The 27,093-nt window shown below is 43.7% G+C and overlaps 1 protein-coding gene across 5 annotated transcripts in view; it reads left to right on the top strand.

Annotated features, from left to right (window-relative positions):
• Window positions 1–205: 205 nt before the first annotated feature.
• Window positions 206–27,093, top strand: part of iqsec1b (IQ motif and Sec7 domain ArfGEF 1b) — a 106,391-nt gene continuing 79,503 nt past the window's right edge. For 3 of the 5 annotated variants that reach the window (XR_009783002.1, XM_061728186.1, XM_061728189.1), the window contains exons 1-4: window positions 206–328; window positions 10,031–10,298; window positions 13,593–14,761; window positions 15,200–15,361. Coding sequence is in view for 4 of the 5 variants with exons in the window: in XM_061728186.1 (XP_061584170.1) it covers window positions 291–328; window positions 10,031–10,298; window positions 13,593–14,761; window positions 15,200–15,361 (1,637 nt within the window). In the remaining variant the exon portion in view is untranslated. Of the gene's footprint in view, window positions 329–6,756; window positions 6,934–10,030; window positions 10,299–13,592; window positions 14,762–15,199; window positions 15,362–27,093 lie in introns of those variants that run through there. The other 2 variants (XM_061728187.1, XM_061728188.1) reach the window with 2 other exon arrangements.

Here is a 27,093-nt window from a genome sequence, read left to right as displayed (position 1 = left end):
ACGTTATGAGCTAATGTTTTTAGAGCCCAGGCAGAACTTGAGCTAAATGGGGATGCCACCTGTCAGAGAAAATCCCATTACCAGTAATCCTGCAGGCTCAGTGCTAAGAGCACAGCACCTACTCTTTCACTCTCTCCCCTCGCTCTACGTTTATCCCCTATGGCACAGCCAGTAACCTTGCTGCTGTAACAGTCGTAACATTACAGACCTGTTAGTGCTGGTGTTAGACGGGGGCACAACCCCTGGCAACCTCGCTTCCAGGTGGATCAACAAGTTCACTCAGGATATTCATGCTGCTCCAGCCCCGCAGTGGTTTAGAGCTGCAACAGTAAGTTTTATTCCAGCTCTTGCTTTGGCAAGAATGCTATTCTTTATGCTTTTGTTGGTTAGACTGATTTCTCCATTGTTGTCATTTTCAGGCCATGTTGAATTATCACTTTTTTTCTCAGACAATGAACCCTATTTACACATTTACAGCAGAAATAAATACCTAGAGCATGGTACAAAATTAGTTTTGTATCTCATTGCTTGATTTTACATCCATGGCCATTCTACAGAGCAATTTGTACATACCTCATCACTTCAAAACTATATTAAACATCAAATGTATGTATAATTAGGAGTGTGCTTTTTGAATGACAGCTGCATTGTAGTTTATAGTGTAAAGTGTAGCATCCCTACATATTTATAGGCCTAAATAATGAATCATTTTCTCCTTAGGGCACCACCTCCATAAGGGAAGAAATCTAGTAATAATGATAAATAATCAGTCTGTCATGTAAATCTGTGAATTCTTACATTTGGAGGGATTGACTCACAAAAGTGAAAGGCAACAATAGTTTAAAGGCTAAACTAAGTAAAAAAAAGACATCAAAAGTAATCAATAAAAAGACATTCAATGGGACTGTTGTGAATGTGTAAACCGCTGCGTCGGCGTCTACTAATACTCCGCTGGGCCAGTTTGGTTTGCAGACAGAGTCCAGACAGCAGCGTGGAGTTGGTGTTCCTGCAGTCTGATGTCCAACAGGTTTGTCAGGCTCAGTTCCATCCTACCAGCAGATTATGGAGAGGAGTCCGTGGATTTCAGGAGCAGCGCTAATCAAATAGGGTCTGACTCAGCAGAACAGTCCGGCAGTTTCCCACAGTTGGTTTACTGGGTCTAGTGGTATGAAGGCAAAGATTATGACCGGTTTGAACATCAGCAAGAGTTCTGATTTCTAGACCCTGCCACATGACAGAACTCACAAATTCTTACTTCAATGTTACGGAGCTACATAAGAATAAAAACTAGAAAAAGGTTGAATACTGAAATGTTGAGGCAGAGTTGAGCTTTGCTAAAAAAACAGCTGAATTGCTGTGAATCAAAGAAATTGCTAAAATCGCGTACAAATTTGAAGAAAATAGTACAGTATAGCTCAATCATTTGAAAACTTTTAAAATGATGAGTTGAGGAGTGTAGCCAAAACTCTAGCAGAATGATCACATTTAGCACAATTTAGGCCTATCAAGTGGCTGAAAGCTGATTTTAAATAAATTTGTTGGAATGTACAAGGGAGGTGTAAACTGTTTTCAATTGTTAAATAATCTGAAATTTTGTTGTGTTGGGACGGTGGCTCAATGACAATGGCCGGGTTTCCCAGATCCGACCTCTCTTAAGGACTTAAGAGAGGTTCAAAGAAGGTTTCACTTAAGAGAGAACCCTAAGATACGGGTGTTTCCCAGATGACTTCTTAACACCGTCCTTTAGTTTCGCTCTTTCAGAAGCTCTTTGGAGCAGCTGTCCGGTTCTGAAACCAAATCAATCGATGCCAGGCAAATCGATCACCGATCACTATCAGCGCATTTTCACACGCAGCGCTGCTACCTAACGCACTAATTCCCTGCTGCCTGTGCGTTATAATGAAAAATTAAGATGATAAATATAATTCAATCACCCTTTTTCATCCAAACGGTGAGTTACTCCGTTATTTCTGGCTACAGTGAGGCTTTTTTTCCCCACACGCAGAGACCGGGAGGAAACGTGGTGGGCGTGTGTGTGCGTTCAAAAACATGAGCCAAGAGAAGGCGAGTTTCGCAAATCGCAACGTGGAATTACAGCAATCCCTGGTTTTTCGCAGGGGTTATGTTCCAAAAAGAACCCGTGATAAGTGAAATTCTTTTTACAATTATAGAGGGCTTCTAATTGCGGAGATCAGCACCGCCTTGCACGTATTCCACTGCTCTTCTTCTGAGACGCTGCATCCCGACTCGCGCTGCAGCGTCTTTTTATCCTAAACCCCGCGGTGCATGTGGGTTTTTTCAAGAGAAGAAAATAGTTATGGGTCGTTGTCTTCGCTCTTTTTTCTTCTGGGCAAAAAGATTCTTTAATATAAACCGACACCATTGATTATATTTGAGACTGTAATGAACGATTCATCAAAGGATCCCGTTCAGCTGCTGCTTCCCTGTCATCACACATGTAGGTGCTCGGGCTCGGGCTCGGGCTCGGGCAGGAGGATCGGTGTACCGGCTGCCTGGACAGCCCGGTCCGACGGTAGAAACCAAAAGTGTATATATGTGCATTATTACTGTATGTAATATATACATATATATACGCACACATATGCGTACACATACATAAATATACACATACAAACCCAGTGTTGTTTTTTTTTTTTTTTTTTTTTGGGGGGGGGGGGGTGGGGGGGGGGGGTGACGACATCCACTGCCAATCCAGGAAGCAGGAACACACGGAGACACACGTCAAGCACTGGAAATCTGCAACAAAAAACCCCAAACAAAGCACGAAACCGGCACGGAGCCATCCAAAACACGAACAGCAATCGACCTAAATCTTGAGATCTGATCGCAGTCTGAGCTAAGCTATCGCTACCGCTACCTAAACCCAAAAACTAGAGAGCCAGCATGCAGGTGAACAAGCCAGTGTGTATGTCTATGTGTGTGTGTGTTTGTATATGATCATGCATGTGTGTGTGTGTGTGTGTGTGTGTGTGTGTGTGTGTGTGTGTGTGTGTGTGTGTAATAAACCAAACAAAGCTCCACCTGAAGTGTATCTATAGTGGGGGAGGGGGGGGAGCAACCCCGCCACCCGCGAGACCAGAGGCCGACAAGGAAGAGCCCGGAACCCAGGCCACCGGCAACCCCACACAATATTTCATTGCTTGGTGTGATATTGATTTGCCTGACGAGGCTGGATCTGTGAGTCTTTGTTCACTAAGATGGTTGTAAAGACTGGGTCAGCAGCATCTTTCATTTCCTTCTTAATGAAAGAGATACTTAAGCTAAGAGCGACTCTGGGAAACGCGATTTTCTTTCACAGGCTCCTTAAGAAGGTTTGAAAGAAGTCTTTCGCTGTTAAGAACTACTTAACTGATCTGGGAAACCCGGCCAATGACTATTTCAATTTTCGACTAAGAGCAAGATGAGGAAGGGATGGTAGACAGGAATACACTTGAGGAAAGACAAAAGACTGAGAAATCCAAGCAGCAATGTAACTACATGTAGAAAGAGAGAAAGATGTATGGTGTTGCTGATTGGTTAACGTATTGCGTCACGCATCGTGTCACTTCCTGGTGTTGCGGTCTGTTGCCGTTGCATAGCGTTGCAGGCTCTGATCTCTCCAGACTTTTCTGTCTAAACTTAGACATTTTTCTGGTAAAATAATACTATATCTGGTAAATTTCTGTCTTTATTTCAACACTCGCACATTTTCATAAGTGCTTGAAGTGTAGTTTATTTGCAGAACTGGAGGCAAGGCTCAGTCAGTTAGAGGTCCGGTTCCGCCAACTAGACCATAGTCCGGTAGACACATCAGCTAACCAGGCTAAGTTAGCGGCGGACCGGCCTGTAGCAGCAGCTAGCCACTCCCCTGCAGCTCCCGAGCAGCCGGCCAGGCAGGGCGGCTGGGTGACCCTGGTGATTGGAGACTCCATAGTCAGGCATGTGAGGCAGACTCCAGCGACCATAGTTAGCGGGCGACATTGTAGCAAATTTGAAGCTGCTGGCAAAGAGCAATTGTAAATTTGGCAAAGTTATCATGAATGTCGGAGCTAATGACTCCCGACTTTGCCAGTCGGAAGTCACTAAAATGAATATTGTCTCTGTGTGTAACTACGCCAAAACCATGTCGGACTCCATAGGTTTCTCTGGTCCCCTTCCCAATCTGACCAGCGATGACATGTTTAGTCGCATGCTCTCGCTCCGTCGCTGGTTGTATCGGTGGTGTTCAGAAAACGACGTGGCCTTTATTGACAATTGGGAGACTTTCTGGGGAAAGCCGGTGCTGATTAGAAGAGACGGCATTCATCCCACCCGGGTTGGTGCTGCTCTTGTCTCTAGTAATTTGGCCCATTTTATTAGACACTCCCCCTGACAACGCAGGGTCCAGGCCAGGATGCAGAGCTGCAGTTTAACACACTTCTCTGCTGCTTCTCCAGGACCAACGCCTGCCAATAAAACTGTAAGAATTGCATTATGTAATTGGCGACTCTAACCAGTTGCAGTTGCAGTGGTTGCAGTTACCCCGCCCTCCAAAAGTTCTAGAGGTGTTAACTAAAATAAAAAAAAAATTAAAACCAATGCGCATTTGGTACCAATAAGAGACCGAAAAATTAGATGCGGCCTACTAAATATACAATCGTTAAGCTCCAAGTCTCTGTTAGTAAACAATATAATTACAGAGAGTAGGAGTGATGTTTTCTGCTTAACAGAAACATGGTTACAGGAGGAAGAGTATGTTAGTTTGAATGAATCGACTCTGCCCGGCTACTTTATTTATCACATTCCTAGAAACACGGGCCGAGGCGGAGGAGACCATAGTCGCAGGCAATTTATAACTCCAGTCTCCAAACAAAAACTGAACCTAAGTGCAATTATAATACATTTGAAAGCCTCATGCTTAGTCTGAAATTTCCGAGCTGGAAATCAGAGAAGCCAGCTGTGTTAGTGGTAGTGTACCGGCCCCCTGCTGGCGCTTATCTAGAGTTTTTTTTTTTTTTTTTTGGCCCCATTTTGCTTCTTGAAAAGCCCTAGTTTGTCATTTTTGTACCCAGTTGTTCAAACATTCATCTAGCAAATCTATATATTTGAGCTGTTGAGATGACCCGTGTATGATCAGAGTCCAGCTCTGAACAGATGCACATGGTCATATTTAGTTGCACTCATAAGGTCCCCTAGTGGCAGCAGGAAGAGACTTGACATTTTGATTTGGCTGCTCAGTCAAAGAGATGTCAAACGTGGTAAAATCCATGCTTAAAAGCTTGATGAAGCTAATGATTTGATAAAATTTTGTTTTTATCAGAGTTCCAATGGTGATGTGGTGAATTTCAATGCTTCTCCATGAGTGGAAACTAACTTGCCCTGTGTTGTCCAAGCTGAACCAAAATGTGTACGTTTGATGAGACTTTCATTCTGAAAAAGTGGATATAACAATCTTGGTTGAACTATAGCGCCACGTTCTGATGAAAGGAAAATGTTTTTTTGTCACATTCCTGTAATTACACAGTCCAACTCTAAACAAATCTGCAGTGTAATGGTCAGGAAAACTTGTAGCGCCACCTGCTGCCAACAGGAAACATGCTTTGTATTACATTTTGCATTGTCCTGGAGACCTCAGATTTTCTGTAGGTGTGACAACCCAGTCGTGAACATATGAACACACGCACACACAGACACACATACACATCTATACAAGGGTTATTTATCAACAGACACCTATACAGGGGTTATTTATGAACACATGAACACACACACATATCTAAACAGCTATACAATTGCAACCTATGTTTGCAGAAGTTAAAAACCTTGGAAAAGAACAGCCTTGAAGAGCTTTTTGAGTGTGTTGCCACTCACTCTGCAACTTAAGAGTGTTCAGTTTGGCAACACGGTGCAGCCTCAGTTTGTGGAAGACAGACACGACTTGTGACATCAACACAAAATGGTGATTTTCAATTCCAAACTGTGTTTCTTGAATGTGCGCCTCCTGATAAAACACACCCTCAGACCCAATCTGGATTCCGTTTCAATTCCACGCCGAACATGAATGAGGTTAGGGTTGCCACTTTTAATAGAAATAAGGAATGTCCCGATTTCAGCAGCGCAGGCGCCAAAAAAAGGAACATCCCCAAAACTTCTAAACTGCATAGAAATGTGTTTATTTTATATGAAAAAGTTAATTTATTTCAATAATTCAACTTAAAAGATGAAAATATATTACATAGTCCCATTACATGCACAGCAAGATGTGTTAAACCTTTATTTGTTATAATTTTGATGATTTAATTGTTTGTTGATTTCATAATATAGAGATTTTTTTATTTGGGGTTTTCATAAACTGAGCCATAATCACCAAAATTATAACAAATAAAGGCTTGAAATATCGCACATTGAATGTAGTGAGAAATAACATATTTGTTTCACCTTTAGTTGAATTTACAATTTACAATTACAATTTACAATTATATTGCAAAATGATGTTTTGCAATATATTCACATTTTTCGACCTTCACCTGTAGATTATGAAATCAATAAATAAAAGCATAATTTATGTCCGTATTGGTTCAATACGGAACGCAACTTTTAATTCCCAATTACGTAACAATTCCGTATTTCAAGGGACGGGTGGCAAGTTTAAATGAGGCTTTTCCTTTCGCTTCACTTTTTGCCTCATCCAAGATGGCGGCGGCGTTGCCGCGTGATCCAGCGCTCAGCGAGGCGTCTACCTGGAGAGATCTAGGATTTAAAACAACGAGATGAGCTGGACATGGCGGGCGAGTTCTGGGAGGCGATCGGAGACCAGATTTACTATTGGATTACTAATCAATCTTCCATGGGAAGGAGATATTTTCCGGAAACAAGAGTGTTTTATACCAGTGCGTGTAAAGGATTAATGAGCCGGAGCGGATAGACCTGGGGACGGAGACAGACGGACCTGTGGTAGGAATGGAAGGATTGGATTGTGTTTACAGGACTGTCTCAGAAAATTAGAATATTGTGATTTTCTGTAATGCAATTACAAAAACAAAAAGTCATACATTCTGGATTCATTACAAATCAACTGAAATATTGCAAGCCTTTTATTATTTTAATATTGCCGATCATGGTTTACAGTTTAAGAAAACTCAAATATCCTATCTAAAAAAATTAGAATATTCTGGGAATCTTAATCTTAAACTGTAAGCCATAATCAGCAATATTAAAATAATAAAAGGCTTGCAATATTTCAGTTGATTTGTAATGAATCCAGAATGTATGACATTTTTGTTTTTTTAATTGCATTACAGAAAATAAAGGACTTTATCACAATATTCTAATTTTCCGAGACAGTCCTGTATGTGTATTTTGAAAAAAGTTTGTCCTTTTGTTCTTCCTTCTTCTCATTTAACTCTCTATTATAGCTTAATCTTTTCTCATCTTAATTACTGCAACATTGTTTGGGCTTCAACACATATATTAATAAATGATTGATAATTCAAAAAAGGTTTCTCAGAATGATATCACATGCAAACAGATATGAGCCATCTGCTCCCCTTTTCATTAAATATTCATTATTATCCGTCAATAAAATTAAAATTTTTCAAACATGAGTTTATTTATGTTCAAATTTAAAAATGATATACACAATCTTCCTTCTTCTTTTCATAATTTCTTTTGTGTTAATTCCGATATTCATTCTTATGCCACAAGGCTCAAAGATGATTTTAATTTACCGTTTAGTAGAACATTAAACATCAATCTTTCCCCACTTGTGGAATTCACTCAATAAATCTCTTAAATCATCACCATCCTTGCCAATATTCAAAAAACATTTAAAGAACTTTCTTATTGTTTCATCTTTCTAGTGTTTATTATTTAATCTCAGTTACATTTTCTTTTGTGTTTTTTGTTTTTTTACTCCCCCTTGTGTAGCTTTTGTTGTTTTTTATTCATATAAGGAAAGGATTCTATAGAAGCCACCAGGCTTCTTCCTTTCCTTGCATGTTATTTAAATGTTTTTACATTTACTGTTCAATTTGTCTTATATTGATAAATAAATAAACTAAACTAAACTAAAACTATAGCGTGATGATGAGTGTGAATCTTGGTGAAGAGGAAACGAACGCCACAAACTATAATAAAGGACAAACTTGATCATATTTGTTGTAAATAATGTAGGCTGGGAGTGAATTGATTGGTGCACTTTATGAAGGAATTAAATAGGTTAAATGTTATAAATGTCTTTTAGTCTTTTAAGAGATTTATTTTGTTTTATTTCTGTTCTTTCTTTTTACATGCTTAATAGAAATGTAATGTATTTAATTGAATTGCCCATGCCCATGTCTGCTTATATTGGCATCCAATTCTATTTCTGTGTGAAGAAATCTAATTTTCTGTCACAGAGATGTATAGTTTTCATTAAAGGGAACATATTATGGCATTTAATGTATATTTTAAACAGGCCTTGAATGTCTTAAAAACAATCTAAAGCTTGTTTTTTCTACATAAATCAGAAATTCAGCCTGTGGGCCATGTCTATAGTTTTACCGCTTCTAACCCCTTTTTCTGTGCTTCATTCTAAGGGAAGGGGGGGCTATGATAATGAGGCTCTGTGCTGATTGGCTGCTTGAATGACGTGTAGCAGGGGAGGAGAATAAGCCTCGCTCCGGCCAGAAGAGCAGCCGGCTGCATGTCCCATGCCAGGGAGCTTCTGTGACAAAATAAAATCCATTGCTTTATTTTTTTTGTATTGACTGTCCTAACTGGCCGCGAGTTTAACGGTTTCAGCGGGGACAGAGAGCGTCCGATGTCACACGTGATAGTAGGACGCTCGCATTCAGTTACACGGTGTAAACGGATCTTAGACCCCGTCCACACGTAGCCGGGTATTTTTAAAACCGAATATTTACCCCCTCCGTTTATAAAATAATTTGTATCCACATTACATCATTTAAAAAAAAAAAAAACCCTTCCACACATAACTGAAGATCTGCGTTTTCGATCACATTCATAAGCATTCCAAACCTGTAGATCATCTGCGCCTTCCGGGGAAGCGCTTCCCCGGCAGGCGCGTCTGCTTCTCGGTTAACGAGCCCCCGTGTCCCGCCACGGAGCTGCCGGGGAAGCTGCGTCTCCGCGGCGCAGCTTCCCCGGCAGGCGCGTCTCCTTCTCGGTTAACGAGACGGCATAGGGCTGCGTCGGTGTAACGCAGCAAACGGTGGTCAAGAGCAGAGACCATTTATTTAATAAATAGCTTGGAGAACAGATGGTGGATCATCTGTAGTTCTGTAGTAAGTAAGTAAGGTAAGTGTCGATGCAAAATCTCATTTCTACTCTACCTCGCTGTTCAAACAGCCACCGCTTCTAAACAATGGCAGAGCTACAGCCGGCGGAGAGAGCTGGTTGTGGGCGTGGTTTCAGCAGCGGAGGCTGAACCTATGGAAATCTGCTCCTGTCGTGACTCACGACGGGAGCAGATTCTAATCGGCTCAAAAAAAATCACGTAACACTGGGGGATTCTGTTGGGCGGGGGTCAGAGACCTTGCAGAAATTCATGGGATTTTGTCTCCCCTCTGCTGGCAGGGTGAGGGGAGACCACTTTATATATGTTAAAACAAGAAAAAACCTGTTTTTCATAATATGTCCCCTTTAACACATTACACCATAATAACTATAATTCTGTGCCGTAAGAGTGATATAGAAAAGTATCTCCCCCCCTCCGCCACCTTATGTTAGACACACATTTAGCTAATATTGAACTTTAGTAATTTCAGTATTTGTTTACTTTTTTTCTGGCTGATGAGAAATTGTGATTCATTCATCTCTTCTACTCAACACATTTCATTTTTATGGCCCTTCAGAATAGTATGAGGTTGTTTTTACAGAGAATGTACTTACACTGCTGCTATAAATGGTCTCTCTCATGTTTATTCCCTCCCGGAAGTGTCAAAGTTAACTTCTTTCATATGCCCCATGCTGACACATAAAGCCACGTATGGTTTCAGCTAGTGAATCAGCAGATGAAGGAAGCCTGTTTTTTTGTGCTTGTACATCCCAGTGTGGAAGATGATGCCCCGGGCGGTGAGGTGGGCACATCTATGGTTCTCAGTGGCAGTTACAGTTGCATCCCAGTGACGGACAGCAGTGGACCCAGACCCGCCCACCTGGACCGTGAGCTCTACCTGCCCCGCCACTCTCGGGCCCGCAGGCCCAAGCTTCAGCACCCTCAGTCTGTTCTCCGTAAACAGGCAGAGGAAGAGGTTATCAAGAGATCCTGGTTACTGTCTGACAGCTATGAGCTCTCATCTGACCAACACGACAAGCAGGTACACACACTACCATTTAGGTCTTTTATACCTATGACAGAGACTTTGGTTATGCTTTAAGCAATATTTTTCATAAACCTTAATACAGTGGGGAGAACAAGTATTTGATACACTGCCGATTTTGCAGGTTTTCCCACTTGCAAAGCATGTAGAAGTCTGTCATTTTTATCATAGGTACTCTTCAACTGTGAGTGACAGAATCTAAAAAAAAAAATCCAGAAAATCACATTGTATGATTTTTTAAGTAATTAATTTGCATTTTATTGCATGACATAAGTATTTGATCACCTGTCAACCAGTAAGACTTCTGGCTCTCACAGACCTGTTAGTTCTTCTTTAAGAAGCCCTCCTGTTCTCCACTCATTACCTGTATTAACTGCACCTGTTTGAACTCGTTACCTGTATAGAAGACACCTGTCCACACACTCAATCAAACAAACTCCAACCTCTCCACAATGGCCAAGACCAGAGAGCGGTGTAAGGACATCAGGGATAAAATTGTAGACCTGCACAAGGCTGGGATGGGCTACAGGACAATAGGCAAGCAGCTTGGTGAGAAGGCAACAACTGTTGGTGCAATTGTTAGAAAATGGAAGAAGTTCAAGATGACGGTCACTCTCCCTCGGTCTGGGGCTCCATGCAAAATCTCACCTCGTGGGGCATCAATGATCATGAGGAAGGTGAGGGATCAGCCCAGAACTACACGGCAGGACCTGGTCAATGACCTGAAAAGAGCTGGGACCACAGTCTCAAAGAAAACCATTAGTAACACACTACGCCGTCATGGATTAAAATCCTGCAGCGCACGCAAGGTCCCCCTGCTGAAGCCAGTGCATGTCAAGGCCCGTCTGAAGTTTGCCAATGACCATCTGGATGATCCAGAGGAGGAATGGGAGAAGGTCATGTGGTCTGATGAGACTAAAATAGAGCTTTTTGGTCTAAACTCCATTTGCCATGTTTAGAGGAAGAAGAAGGATGAGTACAACCCCAAGAACACCATCCCAACCGTGAAGCATGGAGGTGGAAACATCATTCTTTGGGGATGCTTTTCTGCAAAGGGGACAGGACGACTGCACTGTATTGAGGGGAGGATGGATGGGGCCATGTATCGCGAGATCTTGGCCAACAACCTCCTTCCCTCAGTAAGAGCATTGAAGATGGGTCGTGGCTGGGTCTTCCAGCATGACAACGACCCGAAACACACAGCCAGGACAACTAAGGAGTGGCTCCGTAAGAAGCATTTCAAGGTCCTGGAGTGGCCTAGCCAGTCTCCAGACCTGAACCCAATAGAAAATCTTTGGAGGGAGCTGAAAGTCCGTATTGCCCAGCAACAGCCCCGAAACCTGAAGGATCTGGAGAAGATCTGTATGGAGGAGTGGGCCAAAATCCCTGCTGCAGTGTGTGCAAACCTGGTCAAGAACTACAGGAAACGTCTGATCTCTGTAATTGCAAACAAAGGTTTCTGTACCAAATATTAAGTTCTGTTTTTCTGATGTATCAAATACTTATGTCATGTAATAAAATGCAAATTAATTACTTAAAAATCATACAATGTGATTTTCTGGATTTCTTTTTTAGATTCCATCACTCACAGTTGAAGAGTACCTATGATAAAAATTACAGACTTCTACATGCTTTGCAAGTGGGAAAACCTGCAAAATTGGCAGTGTATCAAATACTTGTTCTCCCCACTGTATACATTTTTAAATTAAAAAACAAACAAACGAATCGATAGCAAAACTGTAGCTGGCTCAACAATTTTTAAAATTTTCTAGAAATCTACACACTATTGGCACTTTTCCACTAGTACCTACTCAGCGCGCCTCCACTCGGCACGCCTCGCCCTCGTTTGTTTTTCCAAAGCCAGGTGAGAAGTGGGCGGGTTGGGGTGAGAAGTGGGCGGGTTGGGGTGAGAAGTGGGTGGGCTGGGGTGAAGTGGGCAGGTTGGGGTGAAGTGGGCAGGTTGGGGTGAAGTGGGCGGGTTGGGGTGAAGTGGGCGGGCTGGGGTGAGAAGTGGGCGGTTTGGGGTGAGAAGTGGGCGGGTTGGGGTGAAGCTGCTGTGACGTACTCGTGCGCAACACGTTTGTTTGTGTGCGCTGATGAGAAATCAGCTGGAGCTGCGAGCGGCTGAGAGTAAAACAGAGCTCCTGGTGGATCTGATCGTTCCTTATCACCCGTCTAGATCCCTTTTTAATTCTCTCGTCAGCCACCAGGTTTATGAACATCTGCACCTCAGAGTTGGATCATGAAACAGACGTTTGCGCTGCCATTGCCTGTTGAATAAAATTGCCGCGAGTCGCCCCTGCGCTGACTCCCGCTTCCTGATTCAAACGTCTGACGGCTCCGCCCCCCGACCAATCAGTGGCCTGTATTGTGATGACGTCAGATCCAGGGTCGACTCAGCACTCTTAGAAACTCGGCAGCGTTGGTACAGAAAAAGTACCTACTCTGCACGGCTCCACCCGCCTCGGCCTGTAGTGGAGAAGTGCAAGACGGGGGTGTGGTGAGTAGAGGCACGCTGAGTAGTGCCTCTAGTGGAAAAGAGCCATATGTTTGCTTTTCATTCCGGTTGCACGTTTGGTTAGTTGAGAATTACATTTTTTTTTTGTTTTTTTTGTTAAGAGGGTTCCCTGGGGGGGGTGTTGTCAATAGTAGGAACAGAAGACCACAAAATGTAGATTACACTTCCTAAAATAATAAAATCAACATTCAAATTAAAATAAAACTGATATCTTAACTTTAAACTCCTGTTGTGTCACTTTAAAACGGCCACTCTCACCAACCCCCCGACCCTACCACCCCAAAAAATACACCTGAAAGAATGAGGAAAAAACAATTAGTGCAGGCAATATATTAGTGTCCAGTATCGTTTTCCCTTTTCTTCCGCTTCTTCCACACTTTTTTTCATCCGTTAAAGCTACTGGATTGACATGCTCGGCAACATGTTATTGTAGAGACATAATTCAAATGTTAAAAGACTCCGGACCCTTTGGACTACAACATATTTAAGCTCCATTATGCTAGCTATTGTAGTTTTTGAGAAACTGAAGAAGAAAGTAAAAGGTTACACAGCAAAGATGGCCCTATTCATTCCTATGGGGCTTGTCACCATGGCAACACAAAACCTATTTCTTTCATGTATATTTGTTTTCAAGAATTCTGATTCAAAGTATTCAGGCAGTAAGAGCTTATTAGTTAAACAGTGTTCCCCCTCAAATATGTGTATGTACAGTCCATACCATGTGCTTCTTTTGGACCTTCACAACAGCTTCTTTTTTTTCCACATTCTTGCAGGGGGAAATGCTAGAGCGTAAATATGGTGGCCGTTTCATTACCCGGCATGCTGCTCGCACCATCCAGACAGCCTTTCGTCAGTATCAGATGAACAAGAACATTGAATGTTTTAGGAGTTCTATGTCGGAGAACCCTATGTGCAGAAGGATTGTTCTTTCCGATATGAGAATGCAGTTTTCCTTTGAAGAATATGAAAAGCAGGTCTCACTAACTGATGATGACTCTGAAGTTGATGCGCTGGTGAAGTCAGAACATGGTGAGGAAAGGGGCATGCAGGCCCACACAACACACAGCAACTTCAAAGATGCCCTTACAGATTTAGAGGATGCCTTCTCCAGGCAGGTCAAATCTCTGGCCGAATCAATAGATGACACAATAAACTGCCACAGCGTACTTGATAAAGACTGTCAGCCACAGCCAGGGAGAGGCCAATTGGAGATAGGCAGGGAGCTCACCTGCCACGTGAAACCTTCCCACAGCACTCCTGAAAACTGTAAAGGGGAGGAGATGACAAGATCTTACAGTGGGGTCGTACTTTACATTGACGAAGAAGAATTATCACCTCCCCTGCCCGTGGACCGGCACTCCATCACAGAATTGGACGTGAGCAAGCTTTCCCTCAATTCCCCCCAGGACTACTGGTTAATGGCTCATAAAGATGAAATATGGGACCCTGACACTAGCTACCACAGCACACCTTCCTTAGAAAGATGGGAACAGCGTCTGCGTGTTGACCACCTTCCCTTATTGACCATAGAACCTCCCTGTGACAGTTCGGTGCAGCTGAGGAATCAGTCTGACCACAGCTCTTGGAGCCCCAGCAACCAGCACATGAGCCCCAAACACATCGGCCAGAGCCTGCCACCGTGGAGGCCCCCGAGAGAAGAAGATTTCTCTCACCATCATCCCCGACTAGAGTCCTACGTGGATATCAATGGTACAGTAAACCCACGGAGCAAGTCAGAGTCTGATTTATCTGACAGTGTCGACAGCACATCAGACTCGATCGACTGTAGCTCAGAGTCTTCGTCTAGGTACAGCCTGAGGGAGCAGGAGCTCAGCAAAAAGACATACCACAAAGAAACTCCTAACAGCTGGGACTCACCTGCTTTCACCAATGACATCATTCGCAAGCGACACTACCGCATTGGTCTAAACTTCTTCAACAAGTACGTACACCCTTCTGGATTCATTAATGAACTAGAGCCAACAATTGCTGAAAAGACCAACATGTTGTATGAAGACTGTTTTATGAAGTGATTTTAAAACATCTCTATCATTGAACCTGGATGTCATTCTACTGAATGGTTCATCTCAGGCTGGGTGATCCCATTTAATCAGACCTGATTGTGATTTTTTTTTTCTTCTTAGAATCAGCCATTACATTCCTTTTTTATTTATACATGACTCCCACCATGGAAAAAGTAGCTCCCTCCTCTCCAATCTCAGCTCTCATCCCATCCCATCCCTCCCTCTCTTCCTGCCTCATAGGACACATTTGGTTAGGGGCAAAAGTACAGTGGATGATCAGACTGGGATTTGTCTTAACTACTTCCTTGTTTGTTCGTCATGGTTGCACTTAATCTCTATCTTTCCCGTGTCTCTAGGGAACCAGAAAAAGGCATCCATTATCTGATAGAACAAAACTTTGTTCCAGACACCCCAACGGGTGTGGCCGATTTTCTGCTCCAGAGGAAAGGCTTGAGTAGGCAGATGATTGGCCAGTTCCTGGGTAACCGGCAAAAAGAGTTCAACCGGGATGTTCTTGAGTAAGTGGCTCAATTTGTCTGCACTTTTGCAAATTTTTGTGTTCAAATGGAATACTTTTTTTTTTTATTTAACTTACCACCTATGCTTATGTAAAGAATAGTGTATTTGCCTCCCAGCAATGTGAATGTAAATCAGCATTTTGTTATAAATCGATCTGAAGGTTCAAGTTGCATCCAACAACTAAACAGAAATAGAATCCATTCAGGAAAATTACTGTACACCCTTCAGGATGCTTGGATAAACAACTTTCTATTTATATTTCCCAATTCTTTGTAGTAATGATGGGAATTGGTAAATATCTTCCATTAGTTATTAAATTCAATTTTATTTACCGTATTTTCTGGACTATAAGCCGCTACTGTTTTCATAGGTTTTCAACCATGCAGCTTATACAAAGGTTTTATTCTGTGGATTTTTCTTCCACCACTAGGGGGCGCTCTAACCAGAATTAGAATCAAAACTAAGACAAAATAAATGCAAAGAAGAATACGCTACTTCTTCTTTAGCAGATAGAAGTAGGTAGAAGCAGATTTCAAACAGATAAATAGATAAATAAATACTGGTTATTTTCTCTTGGTTCTGTCCTGTTTTAATCAGCAAAGTTGCTGCCGTGTTAAAAGACACTGTTAGGAAAGGATCTATTTAGGTACAAACATGTACATAATTTACAGTTCAAAATCCTTCTATACATGTAGTAAATATCTAATCTAACAACATAAATATCTGCGGTTTGCATATCTTTTTTTTTTTAAATAGAGCGGATGCTGCTTGTATGCAGGTGCGGCTTATAGTCCAGAAAATACGGTATATAGTAGGTAGTGTTGTCCCGATCAATCGGGTGGCTGATCGATCGGGCCCGATCACGTCATTTTCAAAAGATCGGGATCGGCCAAAAAAGTATCGGGACATACTGTTATGGCTCGGCCGGCTGGTTTCCGACTCCGCGACCCGGTAGCGCTGGGAGCGCGGAGTCGGCGCAGCGGCCAGAAGAGCCAGGCGGCTCTGCTCTGAGCCCCAGCTGCAGCTCAGAGCGGCTCCAGCAGCTCCAGGCCAGTTCGTCTTATTTGTTTGCTTATTGCTCTGTGCCTATGTTTTAACATATATTAATTATTTAATCATTTTATAATTGCATTTAACAATACAGACAGTTGATGTGTGTTTATTGTAAGATTTTGGGCAGCGCCGGCGGCTGAAGAATCGTTTGTGCTGGTGGGGAAGGAAGCGTGGCTAACAGAGAGCTAACAGCAGCTAGGCTACGCTCAGATAAACGGTCTGAAAGTTTTAAAAACAAAGAAAAGCTGTCGGAGAAAAGTGACTGTAGTGTTATGTAAATGATTATCCGTCACTCGTAAATCATCTTTTGGTCCACTTTATTGACTCGGTAACAACACAGGGATGACGGACTGCTATTTTGCAGGCTGGTGTTACGGTCTAAAGGGTCCGTGTCTGAACAACCACAATTGGTTCCTACGCTCTGCGTGACATCAGCACAACACAGTGACAGAAAACTATAACAGCCACAATTAATATCTGCTGCTATTCATTTCATGCTGTTGAGAATTCTGCACTACGGTTAAGCCAAAATGTATTTTCATTTTCTTATTGATTGTGAGTTTGACTGGATGTCATTCAACTTTTAAACCTCGTAAGTAAACTACCTCCTTTTGAAGTGAAATTGATTTATTTTTGTTATTTTACTATTCTGAACTTTTTGTTTTAGTTTACAATTTCATGTTTCTACATTTTGTGGCACCAGAGCTGATAAGCTTTGTTTTGATCCAATGATGCAGTCAGTGAAAAAACAAAAATATGTCCATGTTGGAGAGAATGGACAATACAGTTTTTTACTTAATTTACTTAACTTTTTTTTACTTTACTTTTTTACTTAATTCTTTGCCAAAATGTATCTGATTGGGAAAAAGTATCGGAAATGTATCGGGAGCAAAAAAAAGTGATCGGATCGGGAAAAATCGGGATCGGCAGATACTCAAACTCAAGTGATCGGATCGGATCGGGAGCTAAAAAATCCTGATCGGGACAACCCTAATAGTAGGGGTGTAACGATACACTAATCTCATGATACGGTACGATACACGATATTGAGGTCACGATAACGATACGATATTATAGCAGTATTTTTTTAACAACCTTGCATGAGGAACATATGACTGGAAAAAAATGTATTTTATTTGAAAAACACAAAATACAAAACAATACGGTGCATTTGCCCTATTGTTACAGTTTGTAATGCTTTATAACTGTTTAAGTTTTAAAGAGAAAGCCAGGCAAACCATTTTCCACAAACTGAACTAAAAGTAAATGTCAGGTTTGCATTATGCATCTTCAGTTTCATACAAGTAAAAATATCTTGCCACAAACTGAATAGTTTCTCTCATGTATGATTTGACTTTTTTCTTTTCCAGAAATTTAACAACTAAAATTAAATAAATAAATAAAAGTAAATAATTACATACAATTTTACATCATAAAAAGATTGATTCATGCTCACCTTATAAGTGTAAGAGGAGATTTATTTTTGTTAAGAAGGTTATTTTGGTAATTCAGGGTTCATTATTTTATAAATATATTCTTTATATTCTGATGTAAATCAGGGACTATAATTACACTAGTCAGTTTATCTGTAGTGATTAGTATGTTTTAGATTGGGCGGAGTGATATGCCACAGTACGGCACTAGGTGCTGTGTTGATGTTCTAAAATCCTACACTGTTGAGGGACATTAAAGTACACTCCAACTCGGAAGAAGTTTTCCCATGTTTATCCTACTCACGACCCGAACTAATTTAATTTAATTTAATAAGGTAAGGCTTAACTCTACACCAGACTTAAAAGTTCAGAGCTCAAACCCCCCCAAGAGTCCCGTGATCGGGACCGCAAAAAGGTACTACTTTCTTCTGAGCGTAGTAGGATCTTGGTCCGCGGGTTGAGGCGCGGTCGCCACGCGTGGTCGGATGCGCGTTTCTAGTCAAAACAATAGATTAATATTAATAACCCAATATCGCGATACAGTTTGTCACCTCCACGACACGTTTCGTGGCGTTTTTGTATCGCGAAATTTCGTGGCACAATATATTGTTACACCCCTAGTATATAGCATATATTACACAATCTATTACACAATTTTTACATAAACAATGGCAGGTAAAAGGTCCTAGTGGGGAAAAAAACCCTAAACCAAACAGTGGCAAGAAAAACTCCCCTTTAGGGGGGAAGAAACGTGGACCAGGACCTGGACTATAAGGGGGACCCTCCTGCCGGAGGCCAGACTGGGCAGAGCAGGAAAAGAGAGAACAGACAGAGAGAGGAGACACAATAGTTAGTTGGTGCACTACAGGGATGACTATAGAAACATATGTAGACAGCAGACACTGAGGTGGTCAGAGGACAGGAGTGTAGGGCAGGATGTCAGTAGGTCACTAGTTTACACGGACTATACACTTTACTAAACAGAAACGTTTTAAGTTTGGTTTTAAAGGTGGAGGCGGTGTCAGCCTCCAACTTTTTAGTTTGTTACATAGTAATGTTACCTGATAGCAGAAGGGCCGTCCTCCAAATCTACATTTGGATACTCGATTAAACCTACACTCTGAGAACGAAGAGCTCTATTCGAAACATAAGGTACTATTGGGTCCAGTGGCGTAGCCAGAAAAGAGACTTTGGGTGTGCACCAGCAAAGACTGGGTGTGCCAAATTTTTTTTCAACAAAACTAGATGTTACACCTCCACAAACATTCAAAAGCATGTATATACAACATTATTAACAGTGCAAAACATATCCACATGTTGAGTGTGCTCTCAATATATAATAAGTATAATAATATATATAATATAATAATAAGTAATACTAGAAAATTTCACGAAATTTTGATATGGGCATGCCCTACCGCCCATTCGTCCCCTCTCGCTGCTTTGGTTTGGGGCTGTAGTGTTTGTGTTCGGGGTGGTTCTATAAGTTTGAGGTGTTTACGGTTGTATTGCATTCATTCCTGTGCTCCCAATAGTTTATAATGGGGTGCGCTTTTTGGCGTCTAGCGCCCCCCACGGTGACACTTTTGACTGAAAAAAGTAATGCCCATCGAGGCAACATGGAGACGCATCCAACGATGTATGCCATGCATGGGTGCACGTTCCGGTTCAGGCTATGTTAACGGATGGGTTTTTTTTTCACTGTGGTAAAAAACACCATCCGAATGAATGGGGCCATTTGGCATGGATTTTGACATAAAATTTCCTTAAATCCCAGTTTCATGAAATTTGAATACGTTGAAGGCCACAGCGTGCCGAGTCGGGGAACATTTGTACGATGTCTCTACGATAATCTGTCGCCTAGCAATAAGCGTCCAAATTCAAACGGAAATTAAAAAAAAAATGAAAGGTCAATATCGCAAAAACTGTAATAATTGGCATAATGAGCTTGTACGGTCCGTTAGTGTCGATCGGGCCGAGTGTTTGAAAGTTTGAACGATGTGTCTACGATAAAGTTTGGCCGAGCAATAAGCGTCCGAATTTTCGCCTTTTTTTTTGCTTTTTTGGCATCTAGCGTTGCCATGGTAACACTTTTGACTGAGAAAAGTAATGCCCATCGAGGCACGATAGAGACGCATCTAAGGATGTATGCCATGCATGGGTGCATGTTCCGGTTCAGGCTACGTTAATGGATAGGTTTTTTTTTTCACCATGGTAAAAAAACCCATCCGAATGAATGGGGCCATTTGGCATGGATTTTGACATAAAATTTCCTTAAATCGCAGCTTCATGAAATTTGAATATGTTAAAGTCCACAGCGTGCCGAGTTGGGAAACATTTGTACGATGTCTTTACGATAACCTGTTGCCTAGCAACAAGCGTCCAAATTCAAACGGAAAAAAAAAAAAAATGAAAGGTCAATATCACAAACTGTAATGTAAAACTGTAATACTTGGCATAATAAGGTTGTACGGTCGGTTAGGGACAATCGGGCTGAGTGTTTGAAAGTTTGAACGATGTCTCTACGATAAAGTTCGGCCGAGCAATAAACGTCTGAATTTTCGCCTTTTTTTTTGCTTTTTGGCAACTAGCGTTGCCACGGTAACCCCTATTACGGAGAAAAGTAATGCCCATCGAGGCATGATGGAGACGCATCCAACGATGTATGCCATGCATGGGTGCACGTTCCGGTTCGGGCCGCATTAACGGACGAAAAAAAGTGCGGAATAAGAATAAGAAAAGGCAAACCTTTTCTACATACAAATATATCGCCTTCATTTTCATGTTTTTCCTCGTTTTTCCGGCCGTGTTTTAGTTTTTGGGGATTTTTTTTTCCACATCCGAGTGGGGTCATGCTGTACACCCGCTGGTGCGCAGTGGGACTTTTGCGACTTTTGCTTGTTAGCAAAATGCTAGCAACATTTCCCTTTGGGCCATTCTGGACGATTGCAATATGGTCATGCCACTACTTGGCATGCCCATAATAATAACCACACTTTATGCATGTCCTAAAAAAAAACATCACAAAAACATAACCACACACACAAATTGCTGCCCAATGAAACAAACATAGTGAAATATAACACTCATGCACTCAGAGCCATAACGTATCCACGTTACGCATGATCAACAAAGCTATTTAACCAGAGGCAGAACACAACTATTTGGCTTAAGGTTGGCCTGATGGTTTTATTATAAAACCATCAGGCCAACCTTAAGCCAAATAGTCGCCTCAGTGGCAAGTTTCTTTCTGCAAGGAGCAGTCTATCACTCGAGTCAACACACTTCTCCAGGGTGCCTTTTCAGTGGCCATGGCTCTCTGCAATTCACTAACAATAGTTATACCTAGGCGTAAGCGAGATACCAATTCTTTCCACATAACATAATATATGCATTTATGTGATAACCACCGGTTTCCTGATGCTTCAGTATTTTTGAAAGACACCAAACCTCACCAAAAGGCGTGTGTCAGCAACTAGCTTCACCAAAAAGTTTACATGCAAAACAATAAACTCTGTTAGTACTTTTTTGAGTACAATAACCAATCCCGCTCCACTTTCTCTCCATTGGACAGTACACGAAAAGACTTTGGAAAAACACATTTTACTCTTATCTGATCTTGGATATGGCCCATCACAACATTTCTGTGGGCCATTCTCAACTATGTACTGTCTCAATGAGTCCCTCATTTCGTGCAGTGAAGGCCATTCAGATAGATCTAAGGCCTTGTCCCGGCTCTCTCCTCTGCACCTCTCTGTGTTCCAGCTCCTCTTCATCAACATCATCTGCACCTCTCTGTTCTTCTCCCTCATCTTCCCCTCTGTTCCACATTCCTCTCTGTGGTGACTTGCCATGTCTGCCTGCACTAATTTTGGGGGGGGGGGGGTGAAGGAGCAGAGCGGCGCCTATAATGACGTGCTGCTGTTATTAATCATATACATTACACACAAACGCTGTTAAATACAGAAAATGCACACTTCAAATCATTTTTTATTTTTAATTATTTTGAACATCATGATTACATACTAATAGCCTAGATTTAGAATACAACATGTTAGTAAGACTATACCAAAAAAACAAAAAAAATGCATCAAATTTTTGGTGGCTACACCACTGATTGGGTCATGCAAATATTCCAGAGCTAAGCCATTTTATTTATTTATTTTTCCAACTTTGTTTATTAGGATTTCACAGGTGAGATGATACAAGTTCACAGGTGGTACTAACCCTGCGTTCACACTGAAAGTGTCACATAGGCAGCCGGCTGCCATTCATTTTCTATGAAAACGCGCGTTGAGAGGCAGCGGGAGCAGCGAGAGCAGCGGAGACAGCGGAGGCGTCGGGAGCGGCCGGAGCAGGGCATCAATTTGAAGTTAAAAAATCTGAACTTTATGCAAATGAGCGGCAGCGACGCCGAGGCAGCGTCCAATCACAGACCGGGATTCCCGACGCGAGAAGCCTCAATGCAGATTGTACTTTCGTGTACACACAAACGTACACTCAGTCACATGCACACATGAGCAGAGCTGTGCACTAACAAACTTATTTTATCAGTTATTAATTAATATATTTCATCCAGCAAACTGACATTTTTGCTGATTTGACTGCTGTTTTTTACCTGAACTGATCACATGAAACACGTAACTGATGGTTGAGGAGCTAGATAGTCCGAACTATTTTATTTGCTACATTGATCCAACGAAAAATAATTAAAAACCGTGCTTATTAATCACAAAACACAGTTTAAACATCATGACCAAACCCGCCGACCCTGTGTATCAGTGTTCACCACAGACAGACTGCAGCTTCACCAAGAGCAAGGGCTCGCTGACAGTTGATGTTGATCCAGGACCAAACTTGTTAAGGAGCATCAAACTCACTCTCGGAAATAACGCTAAAATATAAAGAAGGCGTCCCGACGTGTGATCTATGGTGAAATAGGTGTACACGCTATATGTGTAGACTATATACACTGTTCCCTCCAGTTCTGCAGCGCAGCTTTAGCCCTGCCCACTGCAGCCATCGACAGTACATGCAGCTTTCAGTGTGAACACACCAAGCAGCACGATGCTGACATCAGGAGATTTTTGACGCTTTCAGTGTGAATGAGGGGAAGGTGGCTCAGTTGGTAGAGCGTTCACCCATGAACCTGATGGTCAGTGGTTCGAACCCTAGTTCCTCCTGTGTCCACCAAAGTGTCCTTGGGCAAGACACTGAATCCCCCGGTTGCTCCCAGTTGTCAGGCCAGCGCCGTTGTGTATGGCAGCTCCGCCGACAACCGGTGTGTGAATGTGTGCGTGTGTGAGTGAATGTCTGCAGTGTAAAGCGCTTTGGGGCTGTAGGAGTACAGCTGGAAAGCGCTATATAAGTGTAAGCCATTTGCCATTTACCAATGCAGGGTTACAGTGGTCTGCGTTTCATCCATCGTCCGCCGCTTATCCGTTCCCGGGTCGCGGGGGCAGCAGCCTCAGCAGAGATGCCCAGACTTCCTTCACCCCAGACACTTCCTCCAGCTCTTCCTCCAGCTCTTCCTCCAGACACTTCCTCCAGCTCCTCCGAGGGGAGTCCGAGGCGTTCCCAGGCCAGCCGAGAGACATAGTCTCTCCAGCGTGACCTGGGTCTTCCCCGGGGTCTCCTCCCGGAGGGACATGCCTGGAACACCTCCCTAGGGAGGACGGACATGCCTGGAACACCTCCCTAGGGAGGAGGGACATGCCTGGAACACCTCCCTAGGGAGGCGTCCAGGAGGATCCGATACAGATGCCCAAGCCACCTCAGCTGACTCCTCTCAATGTGAAGGAGCAGCGGCTCGACTCCGAGCTCCTCCCGGGTGACCGAACTCCTCATCCCATCTCTAAGGGAGCGTCCAGCCACCCTGCGGAGGAAACTCATCTCGGCCCCTTGAATCCGTGATCTTGTCCTTTCGGTCACTACCCAAAGTTCATGACCATAGGTGAGGGTAGCTGCGTAGATTGACCGTTAAATCGAGAGCTTCGCCTTTCGACTCAGCTCCTTTTTCACCATGACGGTCCGGTACATCGACTGCATAACTGCGGATGCTGCACCGATCCGCTGGTCCAGTGTTCCACGGCCGTGACCTCGGCTTGGGTGATGGATGAGCACGCCCCAGAGTCCCCACTCTCTGCTTCCTCAATGGAAGGCATGTCAGTCGGGTTGAGGAGATCCTCGAAGTATTTCTTCCACCGTCCTACGATGTCCCCAGTCGAGGTCAACAGCTCCCCACCCACACCATAAACGGTGCCGACAGAGTACTGCTTCCCCCTTCTGAGGCGCCGAACCGTCCTCTAGAATTTCCTCGAGGCCGACCGAAAGTCTTCCTCCATGGCCTCCCCGAAGGACAGGAGGACAGGAACATAGATTACACAATTGGGGAGGTGGGTGGTCTGCGTTTTTTTTTTTTAAATACATGACAAAGGAAAACTGTGGCAGGGTGGAGGAGCTGCAGCCACTCAGGCTGATTAGGGCACAGGTGGGCCCAATCAGCCTCTCCACTCTGCCAGCCTTCATAAGGCATAGCTGCACAGCAGAAAGGGGCTGGGGAGCTGCTGTGAAGGTGCTTCTGCACTGTGTTGGTGAAACTGGGTAAATAAAAGGGTTCTTCACAAAGCTCCGTGTCTCTCCATCCTGTCGGTCGGGCCCCGTGGCACTCACCGTGCTACACTGGCGCCCAACGTGGGGCCCGATGGGAGGAGAGGCACGGAGCGGGCCCTGGACGCGCTCGCCCGGGCCATGGCGGGCATGGCGGCCGCCTTCCGGGACCAGGGTGAGCGGCAGCTGGCCGCCATAGAAGCCCTGGTGGCCGCGGGGCGACCCACCGCCCCTGCACCCCGTCTGAGGGCCGCCGCAGCAACGCGGGAGGAGCTGGCGGCGCCGCAGCTGAGAGGCCGGGAGGCAGAAGCTGCGGGCCGCCAAGCGACGGCTCCGGGGATGGAGTCAGCGGCGGAGACGGAGACGGAGGGGGAGACGGAGGCGGAGTTGGCTGGGGAGGCGGCTGCGGAGGCGCAGCCGCCATCAGCGACGGCGGGGACGGAGGCGGACCACCAGCCAGAGCAGGGCTGCGTTGCGGAGGAGGAGGCGGTCCCGGAGGCGGACTGGCAGCTGGCGCAGGACTACGCCACGGAGGAGGCGGTCCGGGGCGCACCGTGTGGCCCGAGGCCACCACGGGCCCAGCCAGAAGAGCGTTGTCCACGGCGACCGGGCCGACGCCGGGGTCGCCCCCCCCGACCGTTGCGCTGGTCGGGCCGACGCCGGGGGCGACCACCCCGACCGTTCCACTGCTCAGGCCGACGCCGGGGGCGACCACCCGACCAGGAAGCCCGGAGGGTTCCTCTCCCGCTCCGAGGGGGCGGGGGGGGGAGTATGCTCGGCCGGAGGGACCCCGGCTCGAGTTTGGCGTTGGGGGAGTGTAGCAGTGTGAGTGCCACGGGGGCCCGACCGACAGGATGGAGAGACACGGAGCTTTGTGAAGAACCCTTTTATTTAATACAGCAAACTCACAGTGTACAAGCACCTCACGCCAGCAGCTTCAGCTTCAGTCTGACCCAGCTGCAGTCTCCCAGTCCTCCTTATCAAGGCTGGCAGAGTGGAGAGGCTGATGGGACACACCTGTGTCCCGTCAGCCTGAGTGGCTGCAGCTCCTCCACTCTGCCACAAAAACAAATAGACATACAAACGGAGGACAGAAAACAAAACAAAGCGCAACAGAATAACACATGAGAACTCAAAGTATTATCGTTGTACAATTGGCATTAAAGTTGGATTCAGATTCCACTTGAGAAAAGATAAATAAAAAGGGGGGATAAATGAGCGATATTCCATCCCAGACACGCACATTACATATATACACAAATACACAAATACACATACATGCAAACACACTCATTGACTCGGGGAGGGTGGGTGGGTTGGGGGGGGGGGGTGATATTCTGCTCACAGCTTTTTTAATTAGTCCTTAGTTTTGTTAAAGGCTTCCAAGGAACCCCGACGGGAGAACCTAATCTTCTCTAGTTTAATGCAGTATAGGATTTCATGTATCCACCTATTGTGCGTAGGGGGAAGCATATGCGTCCATTTGAGGAGGATGAGCCTTCTAGCAAGTAAAGTTGTGAAGGCTATAACTCGTTTCGCAGTGTTAAGGCCTTGACACACCAACCCGACTTCCCCCGCTCTCTGCCGACTGCTGTGTCGGCTCGCGTCGGGCTGTGTCGGGCTGTGTCGGCTCTTTGAACACACTGCAAAGACGACACCCGACGGCCTGACTAGCACGTACGTTCTGCGCATGCGTGAGAGGTAATTCCCCTCCATACCAGCAGGCAGCGGTAGTCTGTATTCACTCAAAAACAAGGGAAAACCGGAAGCTCGGGGAAGCCCTTTTTTTTTCAAAGCTTTATATAGAAAACAAATGCAATACAAAACATGCAAAGCCTCTTCAGTGGCGGCCAAATGCTGCCCTAAAAGTTAGGTTTTTAATAGTATGTTAGGTTTTTGTTAGTTATCTTAGCGTGCTTACTAGGTAAATAAGTGATTTAAGTGTTATGACAACGTTATATATCGGGAGTTCGTTGTATTTTCATGAAATAACAACTATTCATTGCTGTGTTTTGACAGAGAAGTTGTCCGGGAACTGAAATAGGAGCCACAGAGAGAGCGACTCGACAGAAGAACTTTGTTAATAATAAAATGAAATTCAATAGACTGATATGTTCATTTTATATACATTTATTAAAATTGTGACAGCTTTGATGTACCGACAGTGCAGCATATATATATATATATATATATATATATATATATATATATATATATACATACATAAACACACACACAGTACTCGAGATGAGGGGGGATGGCATCCCCCCTGAAATAAAAACTGTCAAAATCATCCCCCCTTTCCATCCCTTATGTCATTTCATCAATGAATGTGGTTTTACTGCTATTTCAACATTTAGTCATCACGAGAAAAATAACACCAGAAAAATAACTTATTTGACAATTTTCACCTGTTTCAAGTAAATTTTCACTTGAAATAAGTAGAAAAATCTGCCAATGGGACAAGATTTATCTTCTCATTACAAGCAATAAAATATTGTTCCACATGCAGATGTTTCTACTTATTTTAAGTGAAAATCTACTTGAAACAGGTGAAAATGGTTGTTTTTTCCAGTGATGCATTTAACTGTTGCTATGTCAGTTCTGCAGTATTTCTGCAAGTGCTTTGGTCACTG

This window comes from Cololabis saira, chromosome 8 (assembly GCF_033807715.1).
Source record: "Cololabis saira isolate AMF1-May2022 chromosome 8, fColSai1.1, whole genome shotgun sequence".
In the NCBI taxonomy this organism is placed as follows: domain Eukaryota; kingdom Metazoa; phylum Chordata; class Actinopteri; order Beloniformes; family Belonidae; genus Cololabis; species Cololabis saira.
This window is presented reverse-complemented; position numbering and strand designations above follow the sequence as displayed.